The following is an 18,506-nucleotide window of genomic DNA, read 5'->3' as shown; positions in this document are numbered from 1 at the left end:
ACGCCCAAAGATCGAATTGGGATCTAGAAGTTGAATATCATAGGTGTCCCCTATTAGTGTTGCCACCTGTGGAACGCTAGAAGTTTAGACACTTTAATAAAGTTTTTGATTGATTGATTGATTGATTGATTGATTGATTAATTGATTGATTAATTGATTGACTGATTGATTGACTGACTGACAGAGCCAGGAGCAGGGGAAGAAAACAGAAGTCTGGAAAAATCCTTGAAGCACAGGGGAGAACCAACATACAGTTATACTCGCATATGCGGGCTGGATCAGGGATTGGACCCGCAATGAACACAGCAGTGATGGGAGGCTATGGCAAGCAGTGTAAAAGCAGCACTACATGCTGCCCGTGATTCCCTATATATAAGAATACATACCTGGATCAAGAAGCATGTAATAGGTGGTTTTCTCAATGAATCTCAATGACGGTCTAATCTCAAGTGTTCGACCCAGTGAGCCTGCCGGGTAGATGACGTCATGGGAGATCGAAGCATCAACAGTGTAGACCTCGGTGCCATCTAATCTGAAAATCCTGATGTATCGGCTTCTCTTTGGACGGACAAACTGCAAAAATCAAAGCCGGGATCGTCAGTGCCGGTTTTACGTTTTACTAATCTTTTAAATTAACTATAGTGAACGTCATCCAACATGGCTGTCACTTTTATTCCCTTAGGAATGATTACAAACCACCTATAGTGAACATCATCCAACATGGCTGTCACTTTTATTCCCTTAGGGATGATCACAAACCACCTATAGTGAACACCATCCAACATGGCTGCCACTTTTATTCCCTTAGGAATGATCACAAACCACCTATAGTGAACGTCATCCAACTTGGCTGCCACTTTTATTCCCTTAGGAATGATTACAAACCACCTATAGTGAACATCTTCCAACATGGCTGTCAGTTCCTTTCATTTGGGACCAATTGCTGCTGGACAATTACCTTAGTCTCACTTACCTCTTTGTCAAATCTCATAACCCATTTTGAATGGTCTGGATAAATTAACCCTGTTGGGTAGTGTGAATCATCAACCATATATGGAGGTGCAACTGTAATGCAAAAATATTTCCTTGGTTATTAAAGTTAGTGAAACAAATCAATGACGCTTTTCGATAATATTCTTTCTGGTCGACAGCATGTCGATCAGCGTTAGACCACCATTTCGAGCAGATAATGAGATTCAAAGACTTTTATCACTTGATGCAAGTCAAGTACCGTGCATGAAGTACCGCCCGCTTGCAAGTGAGGGTTCAGGAAGTGGATCTTTATAAGAACAATGTACGTTAAACTAAAACTGTGACTGACAGAGGGACACTGCATGGTTTGTTTTTTGTTTTTACCTCCAGCTAAAAATGTAATACAGATTTGGGGAGATGACAACCTGTAGGGGAAAAAAACGCAAAACAAAACAATGAATTTCAAATCTCATAAGATTAAAATATTAGGGACCTTAAGCTGCAGGATGGCAACGTGGGTGATAACGTGGGCGAAATTGAAGCGCTTCAACCTTCTATTGTATTATTAATTCGTGTTTACCTAGTATTTTACTCAATAAGCACCCCGTTTTAGAGTGAAATTACGTCTTTTGGGAGCGCTTTACTTATAACGAAAATCAGCAAAGATAAGCTTTTGGCGTAGCCGTTCTCTTTAGTACGTAAAAATAGGACATTTCATGAGTATCTATTGAATAGTGCAAGTTAGTGCTATTGTATGTTTGCTGTCGTCGTCATCGTTGCCGTCCTGCAGCTTAAGGTCCCTATTATTGAATTGGGAACACGCTGCAAGAGGGCTATAGAAAACTCTCAAAAAAATATATCAGTGAATGCAAGGCTGACGAAAATAAAAATGAAAAAAGAAATGGCGCGTATTCCATTGAGTAAAGAATGTGATTTGTTTTGAATTCTCCTGTTAACCTGAAATCATCCAAAGTAATTTTGGAAGGTGTATAGTGAAATATGAAAACCATTAGCTTAAAATTGAACCGGCATACATGCCTTTAATTTATGGAAGATAAAGCTTGAAATCATGATTTTAAGAAAAATAAACAATAATCCTCCCCTCCCCCCATTTTATTCTCCTTTAACTTACCCATGGGCATCAATAGCAGTGTAGCAGAATATGACAGGATCGACTTGTGATTGACTTGGAGTCCACGTCACGTTTACGTACCATTCGTTGGCAGAATACTGAGCCAAAGAAGACTTAGTGAGTCCAGAGGGACTGATCGTCTTGATTTCTACAATACTACGATTGCAAATTTGATTTAATCATTCAGTACAGCAGTACAGCTTCAAAAACTTGATATTAAACTAATAGTTAACGACCCATTGTTGTAAACTTTTCCTATTGGGTACAACTCAAAAATCAGTTGTTTTTTATCAAAAGGTTTGAAATGAGAAACTATTCAAAGTCAACCTCAAAAAAGAGGGAATCTTTATCAATTCTGATCGCAGTAGTTTTTGACCCTCCCTCCCCCTCGACTCCCTCCCTCCCCCTCCCCCTCCCCCTCCCCCTCCCTCCCCCTCCCCATCCCTCTCCCTCTCCCTCCTCCTTCCCTCTCCCACTCCCCCCTCTCCCTCTCCCTCCCTCTCCCTCCTCCTTCCCTCTCCCCCTCCCTCCTCCCCCTTTCCCCATGCTGGGATAACGTATAAAATTTATAGAAAACACGTTTTACCTGTTTCCCTTGCCTTGGCTTTTAGCAACGAGACGCTCTTTGAATGTCGATCTATGAAGTACTCCAACACACGACCCACTTGCCCTCGTTTCTCCACTGAATTCTGGTTTACTCGTGCAGTTAGCAGCGGAATTAAAAACTTGGACCAAGAACTGAAGGGGAACACTGCTTAAAGGAGTCCATGATAAATGATCTGTGAAATCTTCGACCATGATGGCAACCGCATACCATCCCATACGTTGATTGGCCAAGTAGTTTATTTGGCATTTTCGCTGGGAAAGAAATAGAGAAAATTTTCATTTATACTTATTTCGTAAAATGATTTCAAACTAACTCCTCGAGCTCCTAAAATATTATAACTAAAATGCAAAACAAAAATGCAAAAAATGTTGTTGCTTCCAAAGAATATGTTGTAATATTGTTTGCACATTTTTTCGGCATAATTTCTTCAGCAATGACATTAATTTAATATATGATCCTTAATACATTTCTAGTATGTGACATACAACAGGGAATGGCATCCAAAGGATATTTCAAAGACAAAGATAGATGGAAAAGGACGCTCGTAATGATAGTCATTGTGCAATTGTCCTCGCTATAAAAATGAGAAAACTGAAATAACTATAAGGTATTGACATTGATTCCTACCTCGTCCAGGATGGCTCCAGGGAAGGTCTTACACACGCCGGCGCATTCATATTTACTTGATTCAGCCCATCGACATCGTATGTCATCCTTATCTGCATCACTGACTGCGAGATACAAAACAGTTTGAATGATTTCAGTTGGTCATGAATGGCGCTTTCAGGATTTGAGTAAAGGGCTTTGGGGTCAAAGACCGCTTAAGACGCAAACTGAAGAGAAGGTCCAGGAGCAGGTCCTCCCGAAAAATTGATTGAACGGTCGAGCCTTCAGTTTAAAAATTAGGCAAATGTAATCGAGACTAACTGATAAATACAAGTTTTAAAATCTAACATCTATATTATTGCTCCCAAGGTTAGCGCTAAGACAAGAAAAAACTCGGAGCAAATCTCCTAGATTCGGAAAAAGTTTGGGAGCGTTCTGTTTCCGACTTTATTGTTTTGTGTCTTTTTATTGTTATATCAACCAATGATTTGATTGGCCCAAAACCCTTCGTTAATTTCTTATCGGAGAAGACTGAAAGCGGACTTTGTGAGTGATACTGTCTTCTTCATGCATGATACCGTTTAACCGAACAAAGAAAGAGGCTTTCGGAAATCGCGTTTTCGCCTTTCAGAGTCTTTCGTTACCGAACGTACATTCAGCCGATTCGCCAATACATAGTACTAAATATGGAGACCAATTGAATAACTATTGTTCTGGACTGACTAGCAACAGTCGCTAGTCAGTGCAGAACAATAGTCATTTATTTAATCACCATTTTCCGATTCAATGTAACCTATTTCAAAAAACGTATTATCTGTCGGAGATCTGACCCAGATCTGGAATTGGCGATATGACACTAAACGAACTTTTTGTACTTTTGTTTTATTTTGGCTAAAATACAAAAAGTCACTTTTCTAACTCAAAGGTCGACTCTCCCGTAAGCGACCACCCTGGGGCCAGGAGAAAGTGGTCGCTTACGGGAGATGGTCGCTTACTAGACAGTTAACACAGGAAGCCCAAACAATGAGAATCCCAACACAGGAAGCCTAAACCATTTATGGTTTGAAACTCACGTGTTAAAACTACTGTATTAACGATTAAACTGTTTTAATCAAAACTTTTAATGTGCTATATGTTTACAGTACTATAATTGTCAATATTTCGTCGGGTTTTTAATACCCGATGACTCTATGTTCTTAAATTTTTTATTGTTAAAGGATCTGCATTAACTGGCTCTTGGGTGGTCACTTACGGGAGAGGGAAAACAATGAAAAATTCCAAAATTTTAACCCCAAAGGTGGTCGCGGTCGCTTACGAGAGTGGTCGCTTACGAGAGTTTTTTTTACAGAGTGTATATGGGGAACAAAACGAGAATTTCAAAAGGTGATCGCTTACGGGAGATGGTCGCGTACGAGAGTGGTCGTTCAAAGAGAGTCGACTGTATTACATTTTGCAGCGTGGTACTCGATCTCAGATTTCAGATCTCCGAGCGATCGACGTTTTTTGGAATAGGTGTATACTTACCCGGTATTACAATAGTGTGATGACAACCATATTGTAGTCTGACGATCGGTGACATGGCGGTAATTGGTGATGTGTTTATGCGCCCTGTGTCTCTTCGTTTCGTCAGATTAACGTACATTCTCACCTCCCAGTTCCCGCCTCCATTGTTCAAGTAGATCCAGTCTCCACCCGTAAAACTATAGGATCATAGTTTTTGCAGAAATTTAGTTTGATTGGCTGGTTTTTGGTGATAATTCATTAAAAAGTTTAGGATTGCTATAAAACGCACGCTGCAGTAAATTTTCGCTTGTTCCTTAGCATCAACTTTCTTTTTATTTTAAATAAAAATACTGACAGTTTGAACGACCGCCGCTCTGTTTTATAAAGTATTTTCGGCGTTCATTTTCATTTTATTTTTAAAAATTATTTTAAAAATATCCAATATTAAAAGCCAGGTGATCTCCACTGGCCCAACCCTCCCTTACTTACCTGGCCTGGTAAAGTGGAGGATGAATATCAGAGAATCCATATGTGTAGTTCCTTCCACCAGCTGACCAATTCTCGTGCACGCTGAAATCTGTACATTTGAAATCCATGCTGCCAACGTACCCACTGCAGCCTGAGCGACACTCGAGACTTGACCCGCTAGGACCGATGAGACGGCCGGAATTGATCGTGGATTGATCACATTTTGTGCGGTGGTTGTACGATCTCCGCCAGGCAATTCGTAATGAGATCATTACCTAAAATCACAATTGATCACAACGACGATGATATCAACCGACTGATGACGAAATGCGCTTAGCCAATTTCTAAAAAACCTTTAAAAGTTTGCGAACGCATAGAGAACGAACGCATGGAATTACGAGATTTTAAATAATATTTCAAAGCCTCCAAATCGGACTGGACGGGATTTCAAGTTCGCGCAATTAGTTTAAGTCCGAGGTGCAGCCGAGAACTGCAACTAATTGCGCGGACTTGAAATCCCGTCCAGTCCGATTTGGAGGCTTTGAAATAACTTCTCATACTCATTAATTATTCGGGAGGTTATTTGTTTAGGATTGAAAGACTTAAGGGACAGATATGTCCCTGAACTGAATTAATTTTGATCCAGTCCAAGGACTTGAACAAAATTAATTCATTCCTTTCACAGCACTTTACCAGGTTTCAAGTAACATCATGTGACCCAAAAACAGCCCATTGATTGGCTGGTTTACTCATGAATTATTAATGAGTATGAGGAATTAAATTATTAAATTAAGGAGGCTGTGGGTAGTTTTGGTCTGGCACACCTAGCCGCATTGAAACGGCTACAACTTCGTCTTGAATAACTCGATCTGCAAGCGCTTTTCACACAATGTCAGGAAAGGATTAAAGGCTTCAAAAATGATAAATTAGTTTAAAGCGGCCTTCTCGTTATGACGTAATGGTGACATCATAGAAATCGTTTACCGCTTATTTTCTGCCTAAAAATCCTTCAATATGAAATCCTGCATATGAAATTAAAGGAGAATATTTGTAAAAGATACATCTTTTAGTGACTTCATTTTGAAAAAAATCGTTCGACGATTTTTTGAATGCCGCTTTCATCGATATTTTTTCTATCGCTTTTAGTGACAACAAATGGGGTCATTTAGCTTCATATCAAAAAATCCATAACGTTAGAAAGAATGTCACAATTTGATTCCTACTCAATAAGGACAGTGTCTATATCCGTACCTATATTCTAGTGACTAAAAATATTGAATCCACTAAATTAAAGTCCCGATTTTGAGGGTATAAAGTTGACACGCTGGAAATAATAGTAAAAGTCCATGAAAATATTCATCGCGTAATATTTGGAAAACGCTCTCATACATTGTTTTCATATTGCAATATGTTGGGTGCCTTGATGAATACTATCGACTGTTGTAAGTCGCTTTGAAAGTTTAGGTCTAGTTTTCGAGAAAATAAGCGGTAAACGATTTCTATGATGTCACCATTACGTCATAACGAGAAGGCCGCTTTAAACTAATTTATCATTTTTGAAACCTTTAACCCTTTCCTGACATTGTGTGAAAAGCGCTTGCAGATCGAGTTATTCAAGACGAAGTTGTAGCCGTTTCAATGCGGCTAGGTGTGCCAGACCAAAACTACCCACAGCCTCTTTAATTATGTGAAAAAAGTGCTCTGTACCCTGCTTTCAGAGGTGTTTTTAAATATATGCCCTATTAATGTTTTTTTAAATTATTATGAGAAAAACAAACTCTAGTGGCAGGGTATATAGTTCCATGACTTCCAAGCTGTCAGACAACAACCACTTTATTAACTATACCAATTTCGTATAAACATAAAGAAATGCGGTATACAAAGAATGAGGGAGCCGATTCGACAGATCTTTACATGTTAGTCTCCGAGTGCGAAGAAGATTCATTTTTTTCATGACGTCATAAAAACGAAGACAAAGGCGAAATTCGGACAAACAAACTTACAAGTTTACTTTCAGCAAATAATTTTCACAGCCGATCGCAGTTGATCTTAGTTTACATGGGTTATTGTTGTAACTTTAAGTAAAAATAATAAAATCGGTTCGTATAATCCTCGTAGCGGTTAAACAGAATGCACTGTTTGTCCGAATCTTTAAGCTATTTTTAGAATCAGCGCGCTGCGCTATTGGCCCGCCGCCAAGCGTGCCAAGGTTTAAGGTTCCATACGTTTTCTCAGAAAAATATTATGAAGAAGACAAGCAATGCATATCAGCTTTCTTTGAGGTTTTCCGAAATGATGACTCAAGTCTACCAAGTTATTACAAAGTTTCAACATTTGAAAGTGCGAAATCTGATTTGCAACGGAGCTAGATAGAAAACTGCCAATATAGCACGTTGCCCTGGAACAAAATAGAAATTCGTTTTTGGTGCTGACTATTTGCCTCATATTAAAGCCACAAATTGAAGATGGCAGATTAATCCGTTATATATAGAGGATACTTGTAGAAACGTATATTTAGTCGGACCGTGAGCAAACAGCAAGAAGAAACTTTATGAACCTCACGAACTCGTAGTTAATGCTGGGTTAGATCGGCTGCCGATAAAATCACGTCAGTAAGGTCTTTCATCTTTTCACGGTGTATAATTTACCTTTTTGTCATTACTGTTTCCGTAGAAACACCGACGCAGCCCACACTAGTTTTTAGCTAGTTATCTCTACCTACACTCATTAACATCCCAAAGCAATACAGCTCCAAATTAATAGATATTTTACCGCTCCTTTCTTATAAAGTTATGCCCTTACTTGCATATCTACGAATTGTTTGCTTTTGTATCTTACCCGCTTATCTGTGTTGCTTGTGGCATCCACGGGCTTCCAGCTAAGCGAGGCTCCTCTGAAGTGTGAACCAAAAGCGACTCCTGAAAACGCAAGTAAGAAACCGATAGAAAAGATTAAAGCCATGGATTTAGGTTTCCTCGGATCCAAATTGTAGACTCTGCATCTCTACTAAGTGTATTTGCTGCGTAGCACTCCCGTTTTTCTCGGAAATTGGAAACTAATATTAGACTGTTTGATGATTGGAAAATTTCGAATGGACAAGGAAGTATAGTTGGAGTGGGGAACTTTTTTCAGATAAACATAGTTATTTTCTTCACTTTTAGAATTACCACAATTATTTATTCTGTAATTATCGAATGCTTTACATTCGAGGAAATGACTAGAGGCTAAAGGAACCGTAAGGTTTTCAAAGTTAGACCCTATGCAATTTAAGTTATAATTTTATTCAGTAGCTTCAGACAGTAACACAAAAAGAATAGCAGCAGGACAGCGCAGGTGACAAATGTGCAACAGCAAAGCGACAAGACATAACAAGAACAAGAAATAAAGAGGAAGACGAATATTGAAAGTGAATTAATTTAGATTTTTCCACAGGACGAATTTTGTTTGGTTAAAAGATATTGTTTGACCCTTTTTTTGAAAAAGTATGTAGACATTTGTTTGAATTCAGGGGGTAGATCCTGCCAAAAAATCGCTGCCATTGAAAGAAAAATTTGTCTGTCGGTGTTAGTACGAAAGCAAGGCTTATGGAAATTATCTTTTGAAGCGTAACGTGTATTGTATTTGTGTATATTTTTTGCATACTAAAAAAAGAATGTTTGAAAATAGTTGGGAGTTTTCTTCATACTCTACTCCCAAACCCATTTCTGTGCCCAGCGATAGTACAACATCTTCATTTGACTGATGCTCTAAAAGCATCCTTGAGTCAATTCCCGATATCTCAACGCAGTCACGTCTCAAGTATTGCTCAAGGTCATCGATCGATTGCTTTGAGCTATCCATATCTTTTAGTAGATCACTAGTAGTTTTATCCAGATTACTAAGTTTTCCGTTAGTTCCTCGAACTTGTTTAAGGAGCTGGTCGCACTTTGTCGATAAGAAGTTATGTGACTTCTCTAACTCCATGAACTTACATTCATATTCTTGAATGTTAGCTTTGGCAGTTAACAATTCGGCATCAATTAAACGCTTAACCTCTTCGAGGGACACCATGATAATAATATAGTACAATAATAGACGAAAAAGAAGCTACTAAGTAGATAAATTGCAAGAAATTGGCAGACCTCGCAATATCTTGGCCGCCTTGCTTGGCGCCGTATGCAAATCCTTCTAGAAAGAAAAGAAGGAAGGAAGGAAGGAAGGAAGGAAGGAAGGAAGAAAGGAAGAAAGGAAGGAAGAAAGGAAGAAAGGAAGGAAGAAAGGAAGAAAGAAATATATATATATAATACCAATCTAAAAATATTTGATAATAATAAAAGCTCATTTATGACGTAATAAATATTGAATGACGTCACTTACAGAACACGCGCACAACGCGCAATAGACGTTTATGATGAATTTCAAAAATAGAATTCCGGGGAATCCAATGGACTAACCAAAGAAAAAGAAAAACAATACTGGAATGGCGTCTAAATACAGCGTTCCGGGAAAGGGAGGAATAAAGCTGATTAAGAAGAACAACTCGTGGGTACCGCAGCGGGAAAAGCGAAAGACGACACTGGAAGTACATGGCTACACCATATTGAGAAATTTAGGCGAAGGAGCGTTTGCGAAAGTTAAGCTTGCAAAGTCCAAGAAGCATAACCGCAATGTAGCTGTCAAGATTATCGACAAGCGTAAGGCTCCGAAAGACTACATTTGTAAATTCTTACCTCGCGAGATTCATATCATGCATCGCCTTAACCATCCTAACATAGTGAGTATTCATACTGAGGTCATATTCTCTTGAATGAGGTGGGCTGGAGTTTGTGTGGGATAGTTCCAACGACATTTCATTTACGTCTGCAAATCTAAAGATTTTAAGTTTAAAAAAATGAAATTTAGTATTCTCCATCTGTCGATTACTTGTTCTAATCCAAGTAATTAGAACTAGGCTATTTGACAAACCAATAATTTCAATTTAATTAGAAAGAATTTTGAATTATTTTGATTTCGCAAAGAACCGACTCCTGAATGGCTTTTGAATCCAACGTTGTCTTTTAATTGGTTGTTCTTCATTCTTGTCATGCTTTCCGATTGGCTCAATCACGCAGGCTTTAATAGGGCGTGTATACTTTTCGTATTCCACCTAGACAGGGAAGTACAATATAAGAAGCTATTCAGCGATGCACCTTCTGCCACCAAGTCCTCTACTACTGCACCGTACATCCGATCACACCGGCTTTGCTCGCCATCAATTATTCATGTTGGTACACTCTCTTCCCAGATAAAGCTGTACGAAGCGATCGAGACAGACACAAGAGTCTATCTAGTTATGGAGTTAGCTGAAGGCGGAGATCTCTTAGAATTCATCAACAACAAAAATGTTATCCCAGAGAACGAAGTTCGCGCTTTGTTTTGTCAATTCGCTGCTACCTTGGCGTATTGTCACAAAGAATCTGTGGTTCATCGCGATCTCAAGTGCGAAAATCTCTTACTTGATGAAAATGGGCGACTGAAAATAACAGGTTTGAACCGGTGTGGATTCCGAGGCGGAACCCCAACCACCACTTATTCTCTACACTCTTAATGATTTCTCTAAATATATCCCGCTCGTTTTAAAGTAATCTTCGTAAGGCTTTGAATATCGAACTTACGTTTAATTAGCTAGGGGCATGGGTGCGCGTTACCTCATATATTATGCTGTAACGAAGATGAGAATGACAGAATGGTATTTTAACAATAATGTTTATTTTTTCTTTTCTTGCCAAGCTTTCGGCCTTATTGGCCATCTTCAGGGCTACATGAAATAGCTTACGACTGTGTGCGGGCCAACTAAGTTACCACAGTCGCAACAGGGCAATACATTGACGCCAATCAGAGAATATCAGGAAAGATATCGACCTATTTATTTGATTGACAGAATTGAATCCCAATTTCCCTGTCGCAACTGTTGTCTCGATCAGCGCGTAGCAATGAAAAGAGTTGTAATTTGTAGCCCTGAAGGTTGACCAATATGGCTGAAACCTTGGCAATAAAGTAAAATTATAAACGTAGTGGATATGAAATCTGGACTCAAATACATCCCACCTACCAGAATACACTTGAATTTATTACTAATAAAACTATTGCCGATTTTTCTCACAGATTTTGGGTTCGCTACAAATACTTTAAAGAGTCCCATCCTCGAGACATGTTGCGGGTCATACGCCTACTGCTGTCCCGAGATTCTCCGCGGTCAGAAATACCATGGCCCAGTATCTGATGTGTGGAGTATGGGTGTGGTCCTCTATGCGATGGTTTCCTCAAGGTTACCCTTCAGTGATGATGATTTGCGATTCCTCATGAAGAATGAACCAAGGAAATTGAAATTCTCCAGGAGTACGAGTGCGGGTAGGGAAAGATAGAGATCTTTAGCACACGTTCTTGCTAGGTACCGCACACCTCAAACTGCAGTTCGACGTCAAGCGTATTCATTCAAATTTTCGGCATTTAGCAAAGCGTCATAATCACAACATGCATCTAATTAACGTACTTCTCATGAGCCATTTTGGTCTCAGTTTTTATGTTCTATATTTTTGAACCTAGCAATGATTTTACAATAGTCCCCTTCACAGTTACCTGCGCCATCTTGAAAGATAGCCGTGCCTTTGCATTTAAGCGAGACGAACGGTGAGCTTGCAATGATAAAGACAGGTGAATAATTGTCCAAGGTGTTAAAAATGTCTCTATCATTGCAAGCTCACCGTTCGTCTCGCATCGGTGCAAAGGCACGGCTACCTTTCAAGATGGCGCAGGGAACTGTGAAGGGGTCTATTGAGTGTACGCCTATTTCAAAAAGAAGTTGTCAGTCGAAGATCTGAAACCTTACACCGAGTAGCACGCTGCAAATCGTTAAACAAGCACTTTACAACTTTTATTAGGTATCAATCAGGAAGGAAAATTACAGAACCAACATGCTACCCAAAGAGGAAAATGCGAACGGGACTCTAGGTCCCATGCTAGGCATTTCCTTTTGACTAACGATATAAATCAATAGAAAACTGATGACTAGTGAGCCGAGAACGGCCAAAAAATAATCAATGGAGTTCAATTTTTAACGAACAAAAGTCCCCGAGGTTCAGTTTAGTATTATCGAGTACGATGACAAGGACACTTACGAACTAATGACCAAGTACATGTCAGATCAACATCAAATGTGTCCTCAAGCAATGAAAAGTACCTATGCCTTAGAAACGATTTAAATTGAGAGAGACTAGAAAATATATGCATAACCCAACATAAGAGCACAAAAATTCTGTTCAGTCTCAGATGACCGATCGGCAACCTTATTTGACTTTAGCTCCTATGTCAGGGTCCGAGGGTGAAGGTAAAGTAGGCATTATAAGTAGGCAAATTAATAGTGCAATTTCCTATCTCAATAGCTTGCAGAGAAGTGATACGAAGGATGTTGACCATTGACCACAACAAGCGACCAACGGCAGAGCAACTGCTAAGGGATCCTTGGTGTAAAGAAGAACTGTTGGAGAATCCTGATTTGTCGTACTTGGGACATAGAAAATCTCCATTGCCAGAGATGCATCCCCCACCCCCACCACCACCTCCTATAAGTGAATATGGTAAGATATGATTAATAGAAAGAAATTATCATGATGGGTGATAATGGTGATGAATGATGGATGATAATGGGTGCTGAAGATGATGAAGCTGAGGTTTGTTGAAGATGGTGGATGATAGATGGACGATAATGGGTGATGATGATGATGAAGCTGAGGGGTGTTGAAGATGGTGGATGAAGATGGATGATAATGGGTGATGATGAATGCCATGAAGCTGAGGGGTGTTGAAGATGGTGGATCCTATGATGGTGGATGATAGATGATGGATGGTGATGCATGATAAGTGATGACAATGGATGATGACGATGTATGATGACATTGAGTGATGATGCTAAATAATAAGCGATGCGGGGAAATGCTGATCTGGCAATATTGCATGTTTATCATAAAAAATTCGTTCTGTGTAACCATTGATGTTTTACGTTCTCTATCTCACTGTGACGACAAAAGTAACAAGCACAATTCTCTCATTTCCTTTCCCAAAACAGAAGAAGAAATCTTCCCAGAAGTCACGCCAGTTCGCGCCAAAATTGGCACCTCCAAAATTGTCACGTGTCTGACGTCCCCTGTGGTTTCTCTTCCGGTGACCATCAAATTTGACAAGGGACGAAGGCGTCACACAATCACTGCCCACAGTCACGATCACTCAAAAAGACGCGTTTCTCTCAGAGACGAACTTCTGCGTACGATGGCAGCCAAAGAAATGAGATCCAAGTCTTCCCAAATGATAGCCGAAGAAATGAAAAAATGCAAGTCATTGGAAAACGTCAGGAAAATGAACGCAATAAATCATGTTCGTCGAAGCTCTCTTGTTCACGATGTTCTCCACGTTGACCACGACGTTGCTAGAGAACGACGCCTGTCTTCCGTCAACCGTAAATCTTCTATCGTCTCTGACGTGACGTATCATCCACGTGATATTAGGATTTCGCCGCAACAACTTTTAGGTAAAAAACAGAGCAGAAAAGCTATTATCGATGAAGGTAATGTCGGAGGGAGATCGGAGAGAGAAAAAGAGCTCGCAACACTGAAGTTCTCCAAAGCGGGGACCGCCGCAAGAATGGCGGCACAGGAAACCCACAAGGAACATGAGAAAAACAAACGATCATCTTTAGCGTGTTTAGCAACGCTGATCGACGATAAGATGAACAAGCTTGAAAAATGGAGAGAAAAATGCAAGCGATTGCTGGACAAAAAAGTTGTTTTTGAAAAAAACCCAAAATTTTCCTTCAAGCTGCTTTCGCAACAGGAACAATAATATTCCACTGAGAAAATGTTTTTTTCAGGCGAATCAAGATCTGACAGTGTTGTGTCTTTGACATGAAATTCTCTCTCCCTGTAGATTTTTGCAGATCGATTCAGAAACTATGTAACTGAGATACTGCATGATAGATAAGGAAACACCAAAAGTTAGGCTTCTCTTTGCAGAAGAAGCAGACAAGTTGTATTCATCTGAACATCACTCATTTTTTCAAGTTCACCTTTGACATGCAGATTGTACTATAGAACCGTCATAAACAGCCATCAATAAAATCATTCATCCTATATCTTGATGTTTTTAGTGCCCTATAGATACAGGTGTAATGTTTCTAAACATTGCCGTAGTGATGTTAATGTGCCAACCATTTCAGCAATTAGGTTTTGTCACTCTGCTTTGTTAGATTGTCCAAAAGATTTCTAGTTGGCAATTTAAATAACAATAAACCAAAACAAATTTTCATCATCGTATGCCCATCTATTTAAGAAGATACTACTTGGGCTACATTGGCTTTACTTTTCCCGTCCCTTTCCTCCCATATTTAGTTCTACAAAAAAAATTCAGAACCTTTTTTCAACTTATAAAAATCAAGTCATTAAAATGAAGAAATCCTACCACAGCATGCTTTACGACATGTCATGCTTTACAAATCCGTAACAACTAACCCTTTAGACTAGTTGCGAATTGGAAATTCTGGAAGTTAAAATGTATTTTTTTTTGAAAAAAAACCCAACATTTTGACATCCTGGATGAAATGAAGCTATAACACAATACAGTAATTAAAACTTCATTAAACCAATAAATACTTGATGTAGTTCTTCTTGGCCTTTCATTCAGCTGTTCATGTAGATCCTCATGTTGCGCTCCCAAACTTTTTCTTTGCTTTCTTTCAATCGTTTTTGCTTTTTTGACAAAGTTCTGTTTGTTTCCTTCCTTCCATCGTTTTTCTCTTTTTTCTTTATTTTTACAGCATCCTTATCATTTGGCCCAAAGTGAGTTACTCTGGCCTTGGAACTCATTTCATTCCCAAGACCATATCTGTCTCGTTTTAGTACTGTTTTGATAGGAAACTTCCTTCCTTCCCCTTCTGGTCCAAGCCCTGTCAAAAAAAAAAAAAAAAAACGATTTCAAATCTTTGCAGTCATAATTTTACATATTCATTTTATTAAATCAACCATATTTCAAACTTGCTGGATTATTTGGTGTTATGCTTGATAATTGGGGTATAGTAGGTCCTATGATTGAACTGTGTGGCACACCACACCACATCTCAGGATATGGTTTTGGCTATTTAAATGGTCAGTGTTAGCAGGAAATTCCAGTTTCACCTTAGATGGCCATGATAATTACAAACTAGGTTTTTGTCTGTAATCAAAGTTTTGCAAGACAAGATTAATTAATGAAATGAAGTGAAACAGACCAAATCTATTTCCTGTCTGCAACTTTTAATTTAACTTCCAAGGTCATTCACACGTCAAGGTAAAACAATGAAGACCTTGATTGAGTATTAAATTTAACACAGAAACACTTGATGAGGTTTTCCCCTCCACGATCATAATCAAACTGCAAGGGATGGATGTGACGTCATAGCTGCCATTTTAGTTTACTTTGACAAAAGATTTGGTCTTTGTGTCTTGTCATGTCAACAAACATGGCGATCATGCCTTTTGTTCTTTTATTTTCACGAGAAGGGATGCACGTCACTAATTAGATTGTGCTTATTGTAAGTGTTACCACTGTTTTTGTAAAATGGATGCATATTATACCTGTCTCCTCATCCCAGCCAGACTTGACCATTAATTTATACCCTGGATTATCTTCAGAGATCGAAAAATAAGGCCCTTTTGTTTTGTGCTGGCAGTTAAACTGATGCACTGTCGAGCTTTGGTGTCTTTTCTCATCTTCTGTGAACTCTTGTTTACAAACAGGACACCAAAACGGCTTGCCTACTGCACTCAAAGTCCTAGATTTAAGACTTCTTGGGATAGCTCTATTCAGTTCCCTTCCTTCAAGTAATGCTATGATGGCAGAATGGTTGGCAACTCTGGCAAGATCTAGTGCAGTTTTACCTTGAGAGTTAACCATTCCTTTCCATGAAGCGCCTTTGTCTAACAAGTACCTGACTACATTCGTGTGTCCACTGTGAGCCGCACACATTAATGCTGTCCATAAGTATTGATCCTTAACATCAATATCAATAGTAGTCTCTGACAACAACCTCTTCAAGTCTCTTAAATGACCCTCTTGGGCATATTGAAGGAACTTATTAACTAAACGAGAAGCGACAGAAGGACTGCCTTCTTTATCATTTTTCTCACTAGTAATTCTCTTTTTCGTCTTTATACGACTTTCACCGAAACTCGAACTACGTTTCCTAGAACTTCTTGTTGAAACGATAAAATTTGTTTCTTCATGATTAACTTGTTCGTGCCTTTTCGCTTTACTGTAAAAACCTTTTGTGCAGCTATCATTGTCATTCGATGATTTTATAACGCTATTATAAAATTCCTTTGCCTCAATTCCTGACAGAGTTCCTTGTATGTCGTCATTCTTCTTCTTTTGGTTTCCTTTGCCGAATTCCTGTGAAAAACTCGCTTTTGCTCGGACAAAATTAAGAAGTGGTTTATCAAAACTCATATCGACGCAGTACTTCGCAGATGGACTCTACTAAGCGTAGAAAAATAAGGATTTCTTTTGAGCAAAAATACGACAAGTATCCGCCATCTCAAAATGGCTGCTATTGAGCCGACTGTAAAGGTACCAGCGGTCTCTGAACGCAGATACACAGGAAACCCAATCGAAAAAGACCAAACTTAACAAACACCTAAAAAAATATAGACCCCTTTCAGAATTATCTTAGACTTCAGACTAACAGGAAATTATGCAAACAATCGCGCAAATTCCATCGAGAAAATGTGTGATCTCTTTTTGTATATTCCTGTTAGTCTCTCACTTTCAAGAACTATTTTTGAGAGTGACGTGATGAGGAGAGAGATGGGAATAGTATATGACTAAGGAGAATAAAACGCGGCTTGTTATGTGCACAGATGGAGGTAAGATAGAGTATTTTTAAACTTCATAGTGGCTTTTAAGTTGCAATCTTCCTGATTATCTTTATACTTTAAGACATGCGTGACGATGTGCGACATGGTTGGATCAATATCTTTACATAAACCCTACGTAAGTAACAACCACTTCAGTATTGAGTGCGGTAGTTTCCGAGTATTGCTCTCAACGGGATCTGTATTGAATTTCTGAAGCACTCTTAGAATATCTTATGCGTATGCAGTACATTTGCAAATAGACCCAAACCCTAATGACGTTTCATGCTTGAACTCCAAACATCCTTTTCAAAATGTCTTTTCATATTCTTGTTAAAACTCCTTTGAGAATATCGAGACAATGGTGAAAATTAGTATATTAACAACAACAGCAACAACAACAAGCTACCGAAAGGGATTCTGGAAGTGTAGGTATGAAACGTCATCATGGAGGTCTAATAGACCAGCGCATGCGCAAGAGACCATGATCTCTTGACCAGCGTAACTAATATTTACGGTTACAAGGGCGGATCCAGGGTGTGGACTGGAGGACTAGTCACCCCCTCCCCCCTCCTTTTGGAGTTGGTAAACAATAAGAATAAAGAATAAGGTAAAGATCTAAAAAGGGCGCGGCATGTCAATGCCTTATTATAATCAAAACTGTCGTTTTAGGACTTAGTTTTATAATAGAGTGCAAACAATTTATCCGTGAAATATTAGTAATACTAACTTACACTATTTTATGCTAATTCTATTGTTTTCTTTTGTTTAACTAGCGCTATTTTTAACAATTTAGTATTTAGTGTTTCACGGATATATGATTTGCACTCTAGCATAAACCCACAAACAAAATATGATCACTCCATGGGGAAACCATTATTTTGAGTTTAATATAGAACCCTTGCAGCACGTGGGAATGTAGCTCATCAATTTGGGGGACAATTCTCAGGAGATTGAGATTCTTTTCAGTTTTATCCTCCAAATTGAGCTGAAGAATTTGAAGTCACATGCAAGGGGTTTATAGCAATGTTACCCAACCCGGCAGTGGAGGATTTAGGGGGAGGTCACAGGGTGCCCGTGAACCCCCTTTCGCGATTGAAATTAGTTACTATATTGTCAATCGTAACCCCCATCCCCCCCCAACTTAAAATCGTAAAACCACCCATGCTAGCTCTCGTTAGGATACAACGTTTCGCTAATGATGTCCAAGTGTGTAAGAGAGTTTCGTTTGAAAATTCATATACCTTACATAAATATTTCCTTCAGCCTTTCAGTTATGCCTAGCTCAGCTCATGCATGATTGGCCACTTTGACAGTGGTTCAA

General features: G+C 39.0%; 3 protein-coding genes across 4 annotated transcripts in view; 1 reads left to right on the top strand and 2 right to left on the bottom strand.

Annotated features, from left to right (window-relative positions):
* The window catches only part of LOC116302189 (uncharacterized), a 34,759-nt gene extending 24,196 nt beyond the window's left edge, over nt 1-10,563 (bottom strand). Inside the window, exons 1-10 of one of the 2 annotated variants that reach the window (XM_089031558.1) lie at nt 9,998-10,563; nt 8,127-8,206; nt 5,310-5,563; nt 4,842-5,017; nt 3,339-3,442; nt 2,691-2,962; nt 2,105-2,260; nt 1,357-1,397; nt 974-1,065; nt 387-573 (exon numbers count right to left, since the gene is read on the bottom strand). In XM_089031558.1, coding sequence (XP_088887684.1) covers nt 387-573; nt 974-1,065; nt 1,357-1,397; nt 2,105-2,260; nt 2,691-2,962; nt 3,339-3,442; nt 4,842-5,017; nt 5,310-5,560 — 1,279 coding nt within the window. In that variant the 5' untranslated portion in view covers nt 5,561-5,563; nt 8,127-8,206; nt 9,998-10,563. Of the gene's footprint in view, nt 1-386; nt 574-973; nt 1,066-1,356; nt 1,398-2,104; nt 2,261-2,690; nt 2,963-3,338; nt 3,443-4,841; nt 5,018-5,309; nt 5,564-8,126; nt 8,344-9,997 lie in introns of those variants that run through there. The other variant, XM_031711416.2, reaches the window with a different exon arrangement.
* On the top strand, nt 9,611-14,428 carry LOC116302190 (uncharacterized). The gene is made up of 5 exons (XM_031711417.2): nt 9,611-10,041; nt 10,552-10,792; nt 11,412-11,657; nt 12,689-12,883; nt 13,372-14,428. Exons 1-5 carry the CDS (start codon nt 9,748-9,750, stop codon nt 14,139-14,141), a joined length of 1,746 nt encoding a protein of 581 aa, XP_031567277.2. The 5' UTR covers nt 9,611-9,747; the 3' UTR covers nt 14,142-14,428.
* LOC116302191 (G patch domain and ankyrin repeat-containing protein 1) lies at nt 14,294-16,891 on the bottom strand. The gene is made up of 2 exons (XM_031711419.2): nt 15,908-16,891; nt 14,294-15,240 (listed from the first exon to the last, which is right to left on the bottom strand). The coding sequence occupies exons 1-2, from the start codon at nt 16,776-16,778 to the stop codon at nt 14,975-14,977; spliced, it is 1,137 nt and encodes a 378-aa protein (XP_031567279.2). The 5' UTR covers nt 16,779-16,891; the 3' UTR covers nt 14,294-14,974.
* Between the last annotated feature and the right edge of the window lie 1,615 nt (nt 16,892-18,506).

Source organism: Actinia tenebrosa, unplaced genomic scaffold (assembly GCF_029948245.1).
Source record: "Actinia tenebrosa isolate PJP-AT-01 unplaced genomic scaffold, QUT_ActTen_1.0 PGA_scaffold17__23_contigs__length_9995812, whole genome shotgun sequence".
Lineage (NCBI taxonomy): Eukaryota > Metazoa > Cnidaria > Anthozoa > Actiniaria > Actiniidae > Actinia > Actinia tenebrosa.
The sequence above is the reverse complement of the archived record's forward strand: the minus strand, read 5'-3'. Positions and strand labels throughout refer to the sequence as shown.

Excerpts from the sequence above, each read along its gene's own strand:
- LOC116302191 (XM_031711419.2), bottom strand. The coding sequence starts at position 16,778 with ATGAGTTTTGATAAACCACTTCTTAATTTTGTCCGAGCAAAAGCGAGT. Across the intron at positions 15,241-15,907 it reads TGGCTGGGATGAGGAGACAG|GGCTTGGACCAGAAGGGGAA; the intron begins GTATAATATGCA and ends TTTTTTTGACAG.
- LOC116302190 (XM_031711417.2), top strand. The coding sequence starts at position 9,748 with ATGGCGTCTAAATACAGCGTTCCGGGAAAGGGAGGAATAAAGCTGATT. Across the intron at positions 10,042-10,551 it reads GCCTTAACCATCCTAACATA|ATAAAGCTGTACGAAGCGAT; the intron begins GTGAGTATTCAT and ends CTCTCTTCCCAG. Across the intron at positions 10,793-11,411 it reads TGGGCGACTGAAAATAACAG|ATTTTGGGTTCGCTACAAAT; the intron begins GTTTGAACCGGT and ends TTTTTCTCACAG.